Genomic DNA, 18,262 nt, shown 5'->3' with positions numbered 1-18,262 from the left:
AACATGGTAGATGGAATATAATGTGGAAAAATGTGAGGTTATCCACTTTGGTAGGAGGAATAGATGTGCAGACTATTTCTTAAATGGTAAGAGATTAGAAAGTGTTTGTTGATGCACAAAGAGACCTGGGTGTCCTCGTCAATAAGTCACTGAAAGCTAACATGCAGGTGCAGCAAGCAATTAGGAAGGCTAATGGTATTGTCATGCTAGGCCCCCACCTGCCAAAAATGAAGCACATTAATTTTGTCATGAACATTGATTTTAAACTGTTACTGGAGTGAAGAAAAGACTTGTTAAACAGATCAGCCGTGGCTGGAAAAAACATCTGCATATTAACAGACGGTGTTTGGAAGGACAAAGCAGCCATTCCCTGACATTCAACCCACAATGGACATGTTGAAGGTGGGGGAGCTTGCATTCCAGGTTGACTGCTAAAATGACCGAATACACAAACGGACATGGTCAAACCAGCTAGTCACATGACTAACCTGCTGGGCAACCTGAGCTTTTTGAATTTGTAGAAAAAGTTTGGGCAGAAAGCTGTTTGGTCCTGGACTGAGATGATATCTCTCCTGTCTGCTCCCATCTCTTTCTCACAAGCCTCTGAATCCACTGAATGCACAAGAACCCCACGACAGTCTCTCACAGCGGACAAGGTTTAAGAAGAATACTGGGCCCCATTGAAAAGTAAGATCTACCTACAAAGAAGGACTCTACAGTGAGCTCGAAGACACGTAACAAAAATTCTCCAGATATTGCCTCAAATTTTTCCACTTTATTTCTTATGCTCATTTCTGTCTCTATTTGCACGTGTATCGTGTATGCATGCTAGCGTGGGCACGTTGTGTATCCGTAGGCGTCAACCGAATTAGAGTTTAAGTCTAATAAATTTCAACTTTTCTTCTTTAAACCTAAGAAAGCCTATTTGTGCTGGTTTCTTTGCCTTATAACTGGAAAGCGGTGAACAAGGATTCACCAAGGGGGAGCTAAAAAAAAACGTGTGTTTAAAATTAAACCCGGTTACGGTAAGACCAGGTGAAGGCTGAGAGAGACCTCTGGACACCTTCCTCACCTGGTCCTAACAGTATGTTAGCCTTTATCACAAGAGGATTTGAGTACAGAAGTAGCGAAGTTTCAATGCTAAGAACCTTGGACAGACCGCACTTGGAGTACAGTGTGCAGTTTTGGTCCCCTTAGGAAGGATATTATTGTCATTGAGGGAGTGTAACGACTTGTTCCCGGGATGGCGGAAATGTCTGTGAAGAGAAATTGGGAACTAGGCCTTTATTCTCTAAAGTTTCGAAGAATGAGAGGTGATCTCATTGAAACCTATAAAGTACTTAAAGGGATAGAGAGGGTAGATGCAGGTAAGATGTTTTCCCTGGTTGGGGAGTCTCGAACCAAGGGACACAATTTCAAAATAAGGGGGAAGCCACTTTGGACAGAGATGAGGAGAAATTTCTTTACTCAGAGGGTTGTGAATCTTTGGAATTCTCTACCACAAAGGGCTGTAGAAGCTCAGTCATTGAGTATGTTTAAAGCAAAGATTGACAGATTTATAAATACCAATGACATAAAGGGATATGGGGATAATGAGGGAAAAAGGCATTGAAGTAGATGATCAGCCATGATCGTATTGATCATGGAGCAGGCTCGATGGGCTGAATGGTCTACTCCTGCTCCTATGTTCCTATGTCCTTTCTATCGTATGGAGACTAGAAATGTTCACAGTCCTCCGGGTGTGGTCTAACCAAGGTTCAATACTCGTTTCACATAATTTTTCTGCTTTTCAGTTCTATCTGTCTAGAAACGAACCCTCGTGCTTGGTTTGCTTTTTATGGCCTTATTAACCTGCATTGTTATTTTTAGTGTTTTGTGTATCTGTACCTTGAGTATCCTTTGCTCCTTACCCCTCTATCCTTTTCTCCTCTGCTCCATTTAGACTTTTATTTGTGGCCTCTGCATTCCTCCTACCAAAAGGTGATACTTCACACTTGTCTACACTGAAATTAATTTGCCAAATATGCACCCATTCTGCACATTTATTATTGCCTTCTTGTATTTTGTTGGCATCTTCCTCTGTATTAATTATTTGATGTGCTCTGGAAATTTTTTAATTGTACTTCTGATTCACAAATCCAAATTATTAATGTAAATTATGAACAACAGTGGTCTCAGCACCAATTCCTCTGATCATCACATCCTGTCATTTGCCAATCTACATAACTACCTTTAGCCCCTACTCTCTTTCCTATTCTGTAGCCAGCTTGCAATCTGTTCTGCTACTTGTTCCCTGACTGAACATGTTGTGACCTTTGTCATGAGACTTCTATGAACAAAGACATTGCTGAAAATGCAAACAGATTACATCTACTACATTTCATTTGTTACTTCTCCTACCTCTTCAGAGAATTTAATCGGGTTGGTTAGCACGATCTTTCCTTTCTGTGTCCGAATATATGTGCAAGGACCTGCCCTCTGCAGGCAAGAGGAACATGTCCAGGCTTTGCACCTTTTTTGAATTAAACTAAAGCGTAGGGACATTGTTAGCTGGTGCATTCTCCAAGGCAACACCTCAAACAATCAGAGTCGACTTACCAACCAAGAAGCACCCTTTTCTCATGTAGTAAAAATTGTTGCTCCCTTTGAAATTTTGCATTCTTGCATCTGTCCTGATGAGTGCAAGACTAAAAGCTTCAATAGCATGTCTCTTTTTTTAGCAATACTAGTTTACTAATTATTTCCTGCCTATCTTAAATCTAAATATATTTTTTGTCGTATTGTAATATCATCTCCATCTTGTAAGTCACTTGATAAATAGTGAGGCTTATTTGCTATTTCTGCCATTTCACCTTCATTACCTGAGTTTATTGTGTATTCCTTAGTAGTCCTATACCTATCCTGGGTTTTCTTTTGTTATTTATGTGTCAGTATATTCCTTGATAATTTGTCAGGTTTGGCTTTGCCCTCAATAATTTAAGCCTAATTGCTTTTTTCACTCTTCCCTGACCTGCTTGTATTCCCTATTGTCATCCTCTCCTTTACTGTCTATGTACTTAGTGTATATCTTTTCTTTAGTTTCAATTTTACCCCATCTCTTTATTCATCCATGGTGTTTCATTGTTGATTAGTTTAGACTTTTTTGTGGGAATATATTTCTCCTGATTCTTCTATTCTTCTTCTATTGAGAATGTTTTTTAAAATTCCCATACTGTTCTATCCCTTTGTCAATGTTCTTTACCTAGTCCCATTCTCACCCCCTCATAATTAGCTTTTTACCAATCTACTATTTTGGCATTTGTCCTATTATTTTCCTTCTCAATCTGATCTCAAACATTATAATGTTGTGATCACTATTGCTTGATGTTCCTCGACACTTACTTCTCTGCTCCAGTTCATTTCCCAGTAACAGATCCAGCAGTGATTCCTCCCTAGTTGGGCTTCTTACAGATGGGGTATGAAAGGAGTCCTGTACACAGTATCCAAACTCCATTCCCTTTAGCATCACCCACCCTTGCCAGTCTATTCAGGTGTAGCTGAAATCTCACATGATCATTACTGTACATCTTCCACTCATTTTATTGTTTATGCATTTCTTCCTCCACTTCCCTTCCACTGTTAAGTACACTTTAGAATACCTGTTAGCATGGGTGATTACTTGTTATCCTTTATCTCAATTCATATGGATTCTGTTTCCATCTTGCTGTTAGTTACGCCCTTTTTTTCTACTGGCTTAGGATAAATGTTGCCAAGGGGCAGCATGTAGATTAGGAAGAGTATTGGCCAAGGATACGTCCTTCAGGTAATCTGGCAGTAATGGTACAGTGGGCAGGAAGAGAAGTGACTGTGGGAGATTTCCTGGTTCCAACCGTACAGGGAAGAGTGGAGCGAGTGGATGGCAGTCGCACTGAGCTGTTCCACAGAGGAGGGGTGTTGGAGGAGGATGATGCAGTCAACCTAGTCAAAGGCTGCAGACAGGGATGAGGAGTCACTGTCACATAGGATGTCATTTGTGATATGGTTAAGGTAGCAGCAGGGGCAGAAACCTTATCAGAGATTTCAGACATGAAGTTATGAGAAAGATGGGCACAGATTTGGGAAGCAACAACACATTCAAGAACTTTAGTGAGGTAAGGGAGTGTTTTTGAGGAGGCCGATGACCACATGATCTCTCAGCTACCTGGTAATCACATGGTGTCTTGGGTATCTAGTGGTCACATGCCCTCCCAGCTAACTGATGGTGACCTGCTCTCTGAAATATACTTAGAAAGTATAATTCAGAAACTGGCAGTTCAGTCCAGTTCATTCATGTGGACATTCACCCTCCAGATGGGCAAATAATCCCAATCAAATTTACCTTCCCTAATTCCATATCTCTTTATCCCCTTTTCCTTCAGCCACTATCCAGTCCAATATTGAATGTTAACATTGCTTCTGCCTCAAGTACTAACTGTGGGAGCGAATTCCACAGACAATTCCTATATGAACTCTCCTGCTTCCAATATATGAGTGAGTGTTCACAGTGTTTACTTTTACATAACCTATGGACGGTGTCTCTCTGATTTTACTCTGTGCCTCATTGATTTCTTTGTTTATCCGTCTCCTTCAAGCCTATCTATGACTCTGTATTTCCCTGCCTCGATAGCCATGTTTAGAAGGTGCTGATTTAATTTGTTCTGAATTTCCTTACCATCCCAGTCTGGGACAAGTCAATTGTTACAACCTGAACTGATCCACTTTGGTCAGATTCTCGTTCTATGTTTAATGAGTTAATTCCCTCCTACTGATTTACAGTCAGATAGTCAGACACATGCATTACAGATTTACTCATTTATTCAACACCGCTGTAAACACAAGGAGCTCTCTCTCTCCTGAGATGAAGCATTGATATTAGAACAGGTAAGGGGGTCAGGCCTTCAGTTACACTGAGAGTTGCCAACTCTGGTTGAATGGATTCCTGGAGGTTTCATCACTAACCTCCCACTCCTATACTCCCACCATTGGTCACCCAACATGGGGATCCTCACAGTGCTCCAACTTCCCAATGGCAACTGGAAAGCGAGTAGAGTCTTCATTATCCAATTGGATGGTCAATCAAACAGCCTTATTCCAATCTCCAATATTTTATAACCAATCAACAACTTCCATTTATATAACATCTTTAATGGAATAAAATTCCCCAACGCAGTTTACAGGAAGATTATGAAACAAAATTTGACACCGAGCCACAGAAGGAGATATTAGGGCAGATGACCAAAAGCTTGTCAACGAGGTAAGTATTAATGAGTGTCTTAAAGGAGGAAAGCGAGGTTTACAAGAGAGGTTTAGGGAGGGAATTCCAAAGCTTAGGATCTTGGCAACTCAAAGCAAGGCCACCAATGTGGGAGAGATTAAAATCAGGGCTGCACAAGAGGCCAGAATTGGTGTTGCGCAGAGATCTGGGTGGGTTTGTAGGGCTAAACAAGATTAGAGATGGAGAGGGGTGAGGCCATGGAGGGAATTGTAACAGGATCAGAATTTTAAATTCAAGGTGTTGTTTAACCAGGAGCCAATATAGTTCAGTATGCACAGGGGTGACAGCTGAACAGAACTTGGTGAGAGTAAGGAAATGGGCAGCAGTTTGGATGACCTCAAGTTTATGCAGGCTAGAATGTGAGAGATCAGCCACATATGTGTTGAAATAGTCAAGTCTAGAGGTAACAAAGGCATAGTGAGGGATTCAGCAGTGGATGAGCTGAGGCAGGGGCAATATTGGGGAATGTTAAGGTGAAAATAGATGCACTCAATGATGGAGCAGATGTGAGGTCAGAAGCTCACCTTGGGGCCAAATATAACACCAAAGTTGTAAATAGTCCGACAATTGCCAGGGAGAGGAATAGAGTCGCTGCTGAGGGAGAAAAGTCTGTGATGTGGATTGAAGACAATGGATTCAGTCTTCCAAATATTTAATTGGAGGAAATTTTTGTTCATTCAATACTGGATGTCAGATAAATAGTTTGATAATTTAGCAACAGTGGGGAAGTCGGGTCAGCTGGTGCTGGGTGTCGTCAGTGCACGTGTGAAAACTAATGCTTTTGTTTGATATCACTGAGGGACAGCCTGTTGATGAGAAACAGGAAGGGACAAGGAGAGATCCTTTGGGAACACCAGAGGTAATGGTGCAGGAGTGGGAAGAGAAACCAGACAGGTGCAGTCCCACCCAGCTGGATAATGGAGAGGCGTTGGAGGATGGTGTGGTCACACGTATAAAAGGCTGCAGACAGTCAAGAAGAACGAGGAAGGATAGTCTGTCTTTGTGCAGTCACTGGTAAGCTTGATAAAAGCTGTGTCACAAACATTGCTCCCCTACACTTTCTCATGGGTCTGCATACAGTGAGACTGGGTAAGCTTGGTGATGTTGCTGCAAATTCTGGAACAGGTACCAAAATGAAACAGCTGCTCAGCTGAAGGGGGACAAGGCAGCCTGGAGACAGCTCTGAAGACCATCGCAATGCTGGAGGACTTGAGTTTGCTCCCAGCCGATGTGGCTATGTCAGTGAAGCAGTTCTTGCAGCAAACATACTGGAAGGGAGGAGGAGGAGATGGTGAAACTGCACTGGTACATGTCAATCTGGGAGGGTTTCTATCCTGTGTGGAGACTCTGGTGAAGCTCTAGAGAGGAAGAGTAGGTGAAACATTCCTGGCACACGTCACACTGGAAGGGTTAGTCTCCCGTGTCGGTACATTGATGTTCCAGGAGATCAGGCAACTGTTTGAAAGCTTTGTTGCAGAACTCACACCTGAATGGGGTCTCCTCTGTGTGAATTCGCTGATGTTCCACCAGGTCTGACAAATGTGGGAAGGTTTTCTTACAAAACTCATAACGGGAGGGTTTCTCCCTCGTGTGGGTCCTAAAGTGATCCAGGAGGTTCGATGAGCATGTGAAGACTTTATCACACATATCACACCTGAAAGTGTTCTCACCAGTGCGAATCCTCTGGTGTTGCAGGAGGTGGGAGGGGTGCTCGAAGGCTCTGTCACAAACCTCACACCTGAAGGGTTTGGCCCTCGTGTGGGTCCTGTGGTGATCCAAGAGGTTCGATAAGCGTGAGAAGGCTCTGTCACACACCTCACACCTGAAAGGTTTCTCTCCTGTGTGGGTCCTATGGTGATCCAGGAGGTTCGATGAGCGTCTGAAGGCTTTATCACAAACCTCACACTTGTAGGGTTTCTCTCCTGTGTGAATTCGCTTGTGTATCACTAGGGCTTGTGAACGTGTGAAACCTTGATTGCAAATCTCACAGCAGAAGGGTTTCTCCCCCGTGTGCACTCGCTGGTGGACCAGGAGGGTGGACGACTTTATAAAAGCATTGGCACACACCTCACACCTGAAGGGTTTCTCCCGTGTGCATGCGCTGGTGTTGGTGGAGAGCTGAGGACTGTGTGAAGGCTTTATCGCAAATCTGACAGCTGAACTTCCTCTCCCCTTGGTGGATACGCTGGTGCCGCAGGAGGGTCGAAGACTGAGTGAAGGAATTGTCACACACCTCACACCTGAAGGGCCTCTCCCCTGTGTGGGTCCTCAGGTGTTCCAGGAAGTATGATGAGCGTCTGAAGGCTTTATTACACACCTGGCACTTGAAAGGTCTCTCCCCTGTGTGGATGCTGTGATGGCGAAGGAGGGTTGATGAATCAATGAAGGTCTTATCACAAACCTCGCACTGGAAAGGTCTCTCCCCTGTGTAGATCCGCTGGTGAATCAGGAGGGTGGATGAACGTGTGAAACCTTTTATACAAACCTCACTGCGGAAAGCTTTCTCCTCCATGGGTACCAACTATTAGACCAGGAGGTTCGATGACTTCACAGAAGTTTTGACACACACCTCACACCTGAAGGGCCTCTCCCTTGTGTACGTGCACTGGTGAACCTGCAAGCTCAAGGTCACAAACGCTTGTTGTGAAACTCACACTGCAGCAGCTTTTTGCCAGTGTGAATGTGTTGGTGCTGTAGCAGCATTGATGAGTGTGTGAAAACCCTGACAAACACCTCACAACTGAATACTCTCTCCCCTGTGTGAATGCGCTGGTGTTGTAAGAGACTGGACAACTTTGGGAAAGCTTTGTTGCATATGTCATGCGTGAACAGTTTCTGCCCTGTATGTGTTCTCTGACAGACCAGGAGGTGGGATGATTGAGAGAAAGTTTTGTCACACACCTCGCCTTTGAACAGTTTCGCCCGTGTTGGTGTTTCAGGAGGTACGATGGACGTACGAAGGTCTTCTCACACACTTCACACTAGAACCACCTCTTCTCTGTATTGATGGATTGGGGATTCACATGGCCTGATGACCTTGCAGAGACTCTGTCAAATTGTCCACATTCAATTGTTTTAGATTAGATTAGATTAGAGATACAGCACTGAAACAGGCCCTTCGGCCCACCGAGTCTGTGCCGAACATCAACCACCCATCTTTATACTAATCCTACACTAATCCCATATTCCTACCAAACATCCCCACCTGTCCCTATATTTCCCTACCACCTACCTATACTAGTGACAATTTATAATGGTCAATTTACCTACCAACCTGCAAGTCTTTTGGCTTGTGGGAGGAAACCGGAGCACCCGGAGAAAACCCATGCAGACACAGGGAGAACTTGCAAACTCCACACAGGCAGTACCCAGAATCGAACCCGGGTCCCTGAAGCTGTGAGGCTGCAGTGCTAACCACTGCGCCACTGTGCCATGTAGCTGCCCTCATGTTACAGGAGACACAATGGTATCACTAAGACTGTTTATACTCTCACCGTCTGTGGATGAGGAGGTTCAACAATCATATAAAGCCCTCAGCAAACATCAGACACCTGTCAGGATCTGCCAGTGCATCACAAGGTATAATGAACACTCAAAGCCCTCCTCACACTCGGAGCAGTCCTTACGCCCCTCACTGTGAATGACCTTTCACCTGAGTGGATGTTCCGGTGTTTCAGGAACGTCAATGACTGTAAAAACCACTGCTGGTGGAAACTGAGAGACTTCTTTCCAATCTCACCCGTTACACTCCCTCAATCTCCTGGACTGACTGATATCCCACAGCCAAACCTATGGAAGCGTTGGTTTTGATTGGAAGCTGGATACTGGTCAGCTTCATTTCTCCTGACCAATCAGATTTATTGGAGATGCTTTTTCTGTGGAATTTTCCCTGAGGTGATGTCCGGGATCTCCTCGGGTCTTGGCTGGGTGTGGTGTCTATCCACTCTCTATTCTCTGATTTAATACGGTGAGATACTCCTGTAACACAATAAAATAATGGGTGATTTTCCTCCGATTCTCTCCTGTCTCTGAATGTGCTGACCCCTCACTGGGAGACTGGTGTCCAGGGAGGGTCAGCAGGTTACTGAACTGTGGGGGCAGTAAATGTGGATTGCCTGTGCTGGATTTTTTTCAAACTTGAAAAGAACTTGCATTTATATAGCACCTTTCATGACTACCGACTGTCCCAAAACACTTTACAGCCAATGAAGTATGTTCGAAGTGCAGTCACTGTTATAATGTTGGAAATGCTGCAGTCAATTTGTGCACAGCAAGCTCCCACAAACAGCAATGTGATAATGACCAGCTAATCTGTTTTTGTGATGTTGATTGAGGGATAAATATTGACCAGGATCCCGGGGATAACTCCCCTGCTCTTCTTTGAAATAGTGCCCTGTGATCTTTTATGTCCACCTGAGTGGACAGAGGGAGCCTCAGTTTAACACCCTCAGTACTGCACTGGAGTGTCAGCCTCAGTGCTCAAATCTCTGGAATGGGCCTTAAACCCACAACCTTCTGATTCCGAGGTGAGAGTGTTAACTAAACCACGGCTGACAATAACTTATAATATTTCTGTTGTATTAGATTCAGTTCCTAAGGGGTTAAGTCCCAAGGCTGTGAACAGAATGCTTTTCCCACTCGAAGCTGCAGCCTGGAAGTTTGATTTGATTTAAAGTGGTAACTAGTTAGAGCTGCAGTTGTCAGTATTGTCTTTGTGTCTGGGTTCCTGAAGCTGTGAAACGTGGTAAAGACCCAGGTACCAGCTGGAATAGACATCTTAAGACATTGTCTTCAATCAGTACTGCTTATTAACCATTCTACTTTCATTAACTCATCGGAGTTATATTGTTTGTCCACAGTTCTAACAGTATGTGAGGAATAACCCACTGTTCCCAGGAAAGCTCACCCTGTTAGTTTTAGTGAGATTATTGAGCGTGTTTCAAATCCCTCCATGTCCTCGCTTCTCCCTATCTCTATAACCTCCTCCAGCCCCACAACCCTCTGAGATATCTGCACTCCTCTGATTCTGGCCTCTTGAGCATCCCCGATTGTAATAACTCCACCATTGGTGGCCCTGCCTTCAGCTGTCTGGGCTGTAAACTCTGGAATTTCCTGTCTGAACCTCTTCACCTCTCTCTCCTCCTTGAAGAGGCTCCTTAAAATCCATCTCTTTGACCAAGATTTTGGTCATGTCTCCTAATATCTCCTTTGATGGATTGGTGTTGTGGTTTATTTGATAACATTCCTGTGAAGTGTCTTGGGATATTTTATTATGTTAATGGTGCTATAAAAATGCAGGTTGTTGCTGAGGGAGGCTCTCTTTAGCCCTATTGGGTCTCCAAGTATCCACACCCACATGGTATCTGACGCACAGCATCTGGTGGCATTTCTCCAGCATCACTGTGAGTCCTGCCTCCTGTAACTGGATATCTTCAATGTGAATCATAGAATCATCCAACAGTTTCAGCACAGAAAGAGGCCATTCCACCCATCGTGTCTGTGTCAGCTCTCTGTAAGAACTTCTCACCTCATCCCACTCCACCACCCTTTCCATGTAGCCCTGAAATTTTTTCTTTTTAGATAATCATCCAGTTCCATTTTGAAAGCCATGATTGAATCTGCCTCCACCAGACTCAGCCAATGAAGTCCAGATCATAACCTCTCGCTGTATTAAAAAGTTTTTTCACACCACCATTGCTTCTTTTGCCAATCACCTTAAATTGATGTCCTCTGGTTATTGACCCTTCCACCAATGAGAACAGTTTCTCCCTATCTACTCTGTCTCGACTCCTCATGATTTTGAACACCTCTATCAAATCTCCTCTCAACCATCTATTCCTTGTGGGGAACAACTTCTCCAGTCTACTGTCACAGACTTGTAATTATTTTTCTCCTCTGATTAAAAAGTGTGTGCGCCTTTAAGACTCTGTTAAAAGTACTGCACCTTGAAGGGCGTGAAAGTTCTGGAATTACTGAGGCACAGACGCCAGCAGCTGCATTTTGTTATCCTTGGAAACAGTAGGAGAGAGGTCATATGGTATAATGTTTCCACTTGACAGTGTGTGGAGAACTGGCAAAAACCGGTTTGAACCAGACTCTCCAGCGAAGCATACTGAAGAGAAGGGAGCTGTTTTATTCTCTCTCAGCAGAAACGCTACAACGAGCTACAGGCCAAGTGTGGAACCTGAGGTGAGCCACCTTCAGACAAGGGGTGTGGGTTTGCCTGGTTAGTATGTTTCTCACACTAACTGTTCCTTAGGAATGTGTCATGTCTGGGTGATGAGATAAGAAGAGTGTTGTTGAAGCATAATGTCTCTTTCTGTTATTGCGCTGTACCAGCTACAAGGCCAATGGTGAGATAGATATGTAAACGAATGATTGAAAATTATTGTATCTTATTCGTTTAGAGCAAAAACTGAATTGTAATATTATTGGTGCTTTAGAATGCAAATTAAGGATTGAACTATTGTTGTAAGATTATTGGTTGCAGAATAGTATAATTGCCATTGTTTTACTGAAATTCTTCAGAACATTGCACTGAGTCTCAATGTGAGCTCTACTGTGTTTGGTCTCCTTGTGCACAAGTTAATAAAAGTCGGTTGCGAGTACTCCCCGTGCCAAGTCTGATTATTCCACAACACAAGTTAATCCCCTAAGGAAAGAAAAAGCCTTTCCTTTTAAGAGACCGTTTGTATTTGCTTCAAGATTGAATCTCTCTGGACAGATTACTTTGAATTGCAGCAAACTCAAAGTTTCAACTCAGATACTGTCAGTTTTAAAATTCAAGTTGACATATTGCTGTGCTCATCGTTCAAAGAACTGTTTAAAGTTTACTGCAGCCGAAGAATTCAATGCCTATTAAGAATCCACTACTGCATCAAATCCATGTGAAGACTTCGAGTGGCCTTTGACTATTTCCACATTAAAATATCACATCCACCAGGAGCGTAATACATAAAGACTTGCTTATTTTATCCTTAAGAGACAGCTAATTTTTTAAAAACAGCTTTTTAAAAAACGGTTAGTTACTGTTATTTTTGAATGTATGTGTGCAAATGGGGGAGTTAGATTAAAATAAGTTATGAGGTCTTTTGACATTGGTTTATCTTAATAGTGTTTAAGATTTAGTCTTTTAATAAATAGTTTAATTTGTTGTTTAAGGATACCTGGTTTGGTCTGTTTTATTCTGGGGGTTACTAGGGTGTTCAATTTGGCTGTTTTCTGATTGGTGTGAAAGCTTAATAATATGCTGCGACCTGTGGAGTGGCGGGACTGAATTGACAGTGCATTGCTCCCGCTGTGGTCCTAACACTATCCACGTAACTGAGGTTCCTCATCCCTGGAACCAATCTCGTAAATCGTTTCGGCATCCTCTCTAATACCTTCACATCTTTGCTATACTATGGTGCCCAGAATTGGCTCGAACGAGCCTGTCCCAATCCTACCAATATCAAGCTCCATCATCTGTGTACTCTCCACTCATTCTCTTTCCCTCCCTCAGCCCTCAGGTCCTTGTTCTCTCTTTTTTTCCCTCACTGGGCCCTTGCTCTCTTCCTCTGATGCTTGCTCTCTGTCTCTGGATTCCTGCTCTCTCTCCCCCAGGTGCCTGCTCTTTTTTTCTCTCACCCAAGGTCCCTGCACTCTCTATTTCTCTCCATCCCTCCCACTGGATTCCTGCTCTCTCTCTTCCAGAGCCTGCTTTCTCACTCTTTCCACCACGATTGCTGAATCCCCCACTATCAACAGCCTGGGGGTTACCATTGACCAGAAACTGAACTGAAGTAGCCATATAAATAGCACGGCTACTAGAGCAGGTCAGAAGCTAGGATTCCTGCGGCGGGTAACTCACTTCCTGACTCCCCATAGTCTGTCCACCATCTACAAGGCACAGGTCAGGAGTGTGATGGAATACTCTCCACTTGCCTGGATGGGTGCAGCTCCAACAACACTCAAGAAGCTCGAACAATCCAGGACAAAGAAGCCCGCTTGATTGGCACCCCATCCACAAACATTCACTACCACCACCACCGACGCACAGTGGCAGCAGTGTGTACCATCTACAAGATGCACTGCAGCAACTCACCAAGGCTCCTTCGACAGCACCTTCCAAACTCGTAGCCACTACCATCTAGAAGGACAAGGGCAGCAGATGTTTGGGAACACCATCACCTGCAAGTTCCCCTCCAAGCCACACACCATCTTGGCGTGGAACTTTTCGCCATTCCTTCACTGGCGTTGGGTCAAAATCCTGGAACTCCCTTCCTAACAGCACTGTGGGTATACCAGTCCACATGGACTGCAGCAGTTCAAGAAGGCAGCTCACCACCATCTCCTCGAGAGCTGTTAGAGATGGGCAATAAATGCTGTCCTAGGCAGCGATGCCCACATTCCATGAACAAATAAAAAAAAACCCATCCTGAGATTCTGGCTTTCCCTCTCCCTTTCTCTCCTGTATCCCGACACACTCATACCAAGAGCACCCTCCCAGCTCTCTGTACTCTCTCTCTCTTCCCACCACCATTTCCAAAATGTCCCTGCTCCCTCAGGGTCCATGCTGTCTCCCCATCTTCTCTCTTCTCACACCACCCCCACCTCACCTCTAGGGTTCCCTGTTCGCACTCACTCGCTCTCTCTTTCTCTCCACCCATGCACACAACCCACCACCCCACTGGAGACATGATCTCACTCCCTCTGCTTCTCTCTCATATTCTCAGTCCCCACTGCCCCAGGCCCTCCCATCGCTCCCTCCAACTCTCTCCAATCCCCAAACCCTAGTTCCCTGCTTTCTATCTGAGTTAAAGGGACATTTTAAATAACTGAAATATCTTAAGTAATTCAAAGACAAACCTTAAAAAATCAGACGGAATTGATTTTCAGTCCTGAACATTAGTGTGGATATTATGGGATACAATCTGTACAAACTCTGCTCCTTCACTCACTGGATATTCAGTCCTGAACATTAGTGTGGATATTATGGGATAGAATCTGTACAAACTCTGCTCCGTCACTCACTGGATATTCAGTCCTGAACATTAATGTGGATATTATGGGATACAATCTGTACAAACTCTGCTCCATCACTCACTGGATATTCAGTCCTGAACATTAATGTGGATATTATGGGATACAATCTGCACAAACTCTGCTCCATCACTCACTGGATATTCAGTCCTGAACATTAGTGTGGATATTATGGGATACAATCTGTACAAACTCTGCTCCTTTACTCACTGGATATTCAGTCCTGAATGAGTGTGGATATTATGGGATACAATCTGTACAAACTCTGCTCCTTCACTCACTGGATATTCAGTCCTGAATGAGTGTGGATATTATGGGATACAATCTGTACAAACTCTGCTCCTTCACTCACTGGATATTCAGTCCTGAATGAGTGTGGATATTATGGGATACAATCTGTACAAACACTGCTCCTTCACTCACTGGATATTCAGTCCTGAATGAGTGTGGATATTATGGGATACAATCTGTACAAACTCTGCTCCTTCACTCACTGGATATTCAGTCCTGAACATTAGTGTGGATATTATGGGATACAATCTGTACAAACTCTGCTCCTTTACTCACTGGATATTCAGTCCTGAATGAGTGTGGATATTATGGGATACAATCTGTACAAACTCTGCTCCTTCACTCACTGGATATTCAGTCCTGAATGAGTGTGGATATTATGGGATACAATCTGTACAAACTCTGCTCCTTCACTCACTGGATATTCAGTCCTGAACATTAGTGTGGATATTATGGGATACAATCTGTACAAACTCTGCTCCTTTACTCACTGGATATTCAGTCCTGAATGAGTGTGGATATTATGGGATACAATCTGTACAAACTCTGCTCCTTCACTCACTGGATATTCAGTCCTGAACATTAGTGTGGATATTATGGGATACAATCTGTACAAACTCTGCTCCTTTACTCACTGGATATTCAGTCCTGAACATTAGTGTGGATATTATGGGATACAATCTGTACAAACTCTGCTCCGTCACTCACTGGATATTCAGTCCTGAACATTAGTGTGGATATTATGGGATACAATCTGTACAAACTCTGCTCCTTCACTCACTGGATATTCAGTCCTGAACATTAGTGTGGATATTATGGGATACAATCTGTACAAACTCTGCTCCTTCACTCACTGGATATTCAGTCCTGAACATTAGTGTGGATATTATGGGATACAATCTGTACAAACTCTGCTCCTTCACTCACTGGATATTCAGTCCTGAACATTAGTGTGGATATTATGGGATACAATCTGGACAAACTCTGCTCCTTTCCTCACTGGATATTCAGTCCTGAACATTAGTGTGGATATTATGGGATACAATCTGTACAAACTCTGCTCCTTCACTCACTGGATATTCAGTCCTGAACATTAGTGAGGATATTATGGGATACAATCTGTCCAAACTCTGCTCCTTTACTCACTGGATATTCAGTCCTGAACATTAGTGTGGATATTATGGGATACAATCTGTACAAACTCTGCGCCGTCGCTCACTGGATATTCAGTCCTGAACATTAGTGTGGATATTATGGGATACAATCTGTACAAACTCTGCTCCTTTACTCACTGGATATTCAGTCCTGAACATTAGTGTGGATATTATGGGATACAATCTGTACAAACTCTGCTCCTTTACTCACTGGATATTCAGTCCTGAACATTAGTGTGGATATTATGGGATACAATCTGTACAAACTCTGCGCCATCGCTCACCATCTCCTCACTTGGATTCAGTCCCTGTCAGGAAGTGAACCTGCTGTGCAAGGAGAAGAGGCAGGAATGGATGAATTGGTTGGACTCCCTAATTGACGTCTCTCCCAACCAATCAGCGACTAAAGTACATTGCCATTCCTGCAGTGGTTGGGGTTTCAGTGTGCTCACCCAATCGGAAACGATGTGCACTGAAACCCTATCCACTGTCGGACTGTCAATCATTGTGCTCAGCCAATCAGAGAGGTGAATGTGGGTGTTGCTCTTGTTACTGTGAGACTGTGTTAATTGAAAGCAGTCAATGAGAGAGGCAGCAGCAGATTTACTGTTCACTCATTGACAGCTTTGGAGATGGAGCAGCTGCTGGAACAGCTTCAGTGTCACCCAGGTGACAGCTGCTGATTCACTTTCCCAGTGACTGACTCCTGGTCCTGACACACATTGAGGGAAATCTGAAGACCCAAAAAAACACTGGCTTCCCACTGGCTGACTGCATGTGGCATTTCTCAATATGATGCGGCCTGGCCATTATTGGCACAAACAGCGGCCTTGGGAGGCACCATGAGTTAGTTTAATCTTGTTTAAAGTTGAAATTGCTGCAAATCTGATGATTGCACAATGTTCAGCACTATTCACGACTCCCCAGATATTGAAGCAACCTGTGTAGTAATGCAGCAAGACCTGGACAATATCCAGGCTTGGGCTGATAAGTGGCGAGTCACTTTTGTGACACACAAGTGCCAGACAATGACATAGAAACATGGAAAATGGGAGCAGGAGTAGGCCATTTGGCCCTTTGAGCCTGCTCCCCCATTCATTATGATCATGGCTGATCATCCAACTCAGTAGCCTGTTCCCGCTTTCGCCCCATACCCTTTGATCCCTTTACACCCAAGGGCTATATCTAACTCCTTGAAAGCATACAATGTTTTGGCCTCAACTGCTTTCTGAAGTAGCGAATTCCACAGGTTCACCACTCTCTGGGTAAAGAAATTTCTCCTCATCTCAGTACTGAAAGGTTTACCACCAATGCAACCAATATTTCTAGGGCCACTTCCTTAAGTACTCTGGGATGCAGACCATCAGGTCCTGGGGATTTATCGGCCTTCAATCCCATCAATTTCCTCAACACAATTTCTCTACTATTGCTGATTTCTTTCAGTTCCTCACTCTCACTAAGTTGTGTTCCCCAACATTTCTGCTATGACCATCTCCAACAAAAGAGAATCTAACCATCTCCCTTGACATTCAATGGCATTACCATCGCTGAATCCCCCACTATCAACATGCTAGGGGCTACCATTGACCAGAAACTGAACTGGAGTAGCCATACATATAGTGGGCGGCACAGTGGCGCAGTGGTTAGCACCGCAGCCTCACAGGTCCAGTGACCCGGGTTCAATTCTGGGTACTGCCTGTGTGGAGTTTGCAAGTTCTCCCTGTGTCTGCGTGGGTTTTCTCCGGGTGCTCCGGTTTCCTCCCACAACCCAAAAGACTTGCAGGTTGGTAGGTAAATTGGCCATTATAAATTGCCCCTAGTATAGGTAGGTGGTAGAGAAATATAGAGACAGGTAGGAATATGTAGGATTAGTATAAATGTGTGGTTGATGGTCAGCACAGACTCGGTGGGCCGAAGGGCCTGTTTCAGTGCTGTATCTCTAAACTAAACTAAACTAAACTAAACTACTGTGGCCACAACAGCAGGTCAGAGGCTGGGAATCCTGCGGCGAGTAACTCACCTCCTGACTCCCCAAAGCCTGTCCACTATCTACAAGGCACAAGTCAGGAGTGTGATGGAATACTCTCCATTTGCCTGGATGGGTGCAGCTCCAACACTCAAAAAGCTTGACACCATCCAGGACAAAGCAGCCCGCTTGATTGTTTGTAGATGGGGTGCCATTCAGTCCCTCCACCACCAATGCACAGTGGCAGCAGCGTGTACCATCTACACCAGAGTTCCCCAAAATACGGCTCGTAGGCCAGGATCTGGCCCACCAAAGGTTTACATCCGGCCCGCGGCTGTAAACCATACGCGGGGCCATTCCTCCCCCTCGCTAGGGCTCCATGACTGGAGATGGGAAATTTCCCTTTGTCTTCTTCTTGCAGACCAGCCTTTTTAAAACAATCGCTGTCAGTTTCACAGCTGCTGAAATAGGAATGCGCTTTCCAACTTTGACAGATTCGGGATTTTGACATTTTTAAAAGCCCGCCGGAATGTTCTG

General features: G+C 44.2%; 1 protein-coding gene and 1 pseudogene across 1 annotated transcript in view; both read right to left on the bottom strand.

Annotated features, from left to right (window-relative positions):
* Positions 1–6,181: 6,181 nt before the first annotated feature.
* Positions 6,182–7,904, bottom strand: LOC137346309 (zinc finger protein 271-like; annotated as a pseudogene).
* Positions 7,848–18,262, bottom strand: part of LOC137346310 (zinc finger protein 271-like) — an 82,695-nt gene continuing 72,280 nt past the window's right edge. Inside the window, exon 2 of the mRNA XM_068009799.1 lies at positions 7,848–8,199. Within this exon, the coding sequence (XP_067865900.1) occupies positions 7,922–8,199 (278 nt within the window). The 3' untranslated portion in view covers positions 7,848–7,921. The remainder of the gene's footprint in view (positions 8,200–18,262) is intronic.

Source organism: Heterodontus francisci, chromosome 29 (assembly GCF_036365525.1).
Source record: "Heterodontus francisci isolate sHetFra1 chromosome 29, sHetFra1.hap1, whole genome shotgun sequence".
NCBI lineage: Eukaryota > Metazoa > Chordata > Chondrichthyes > Heterodontiformes > Heterodontidae > Heterodontus > Heterodontus francisci.
The sequence above is the reverse complement of the archived record's forward strand: the minus strand, read 5'-3'. Positions and strand labels throughout refer to the sequence as shown.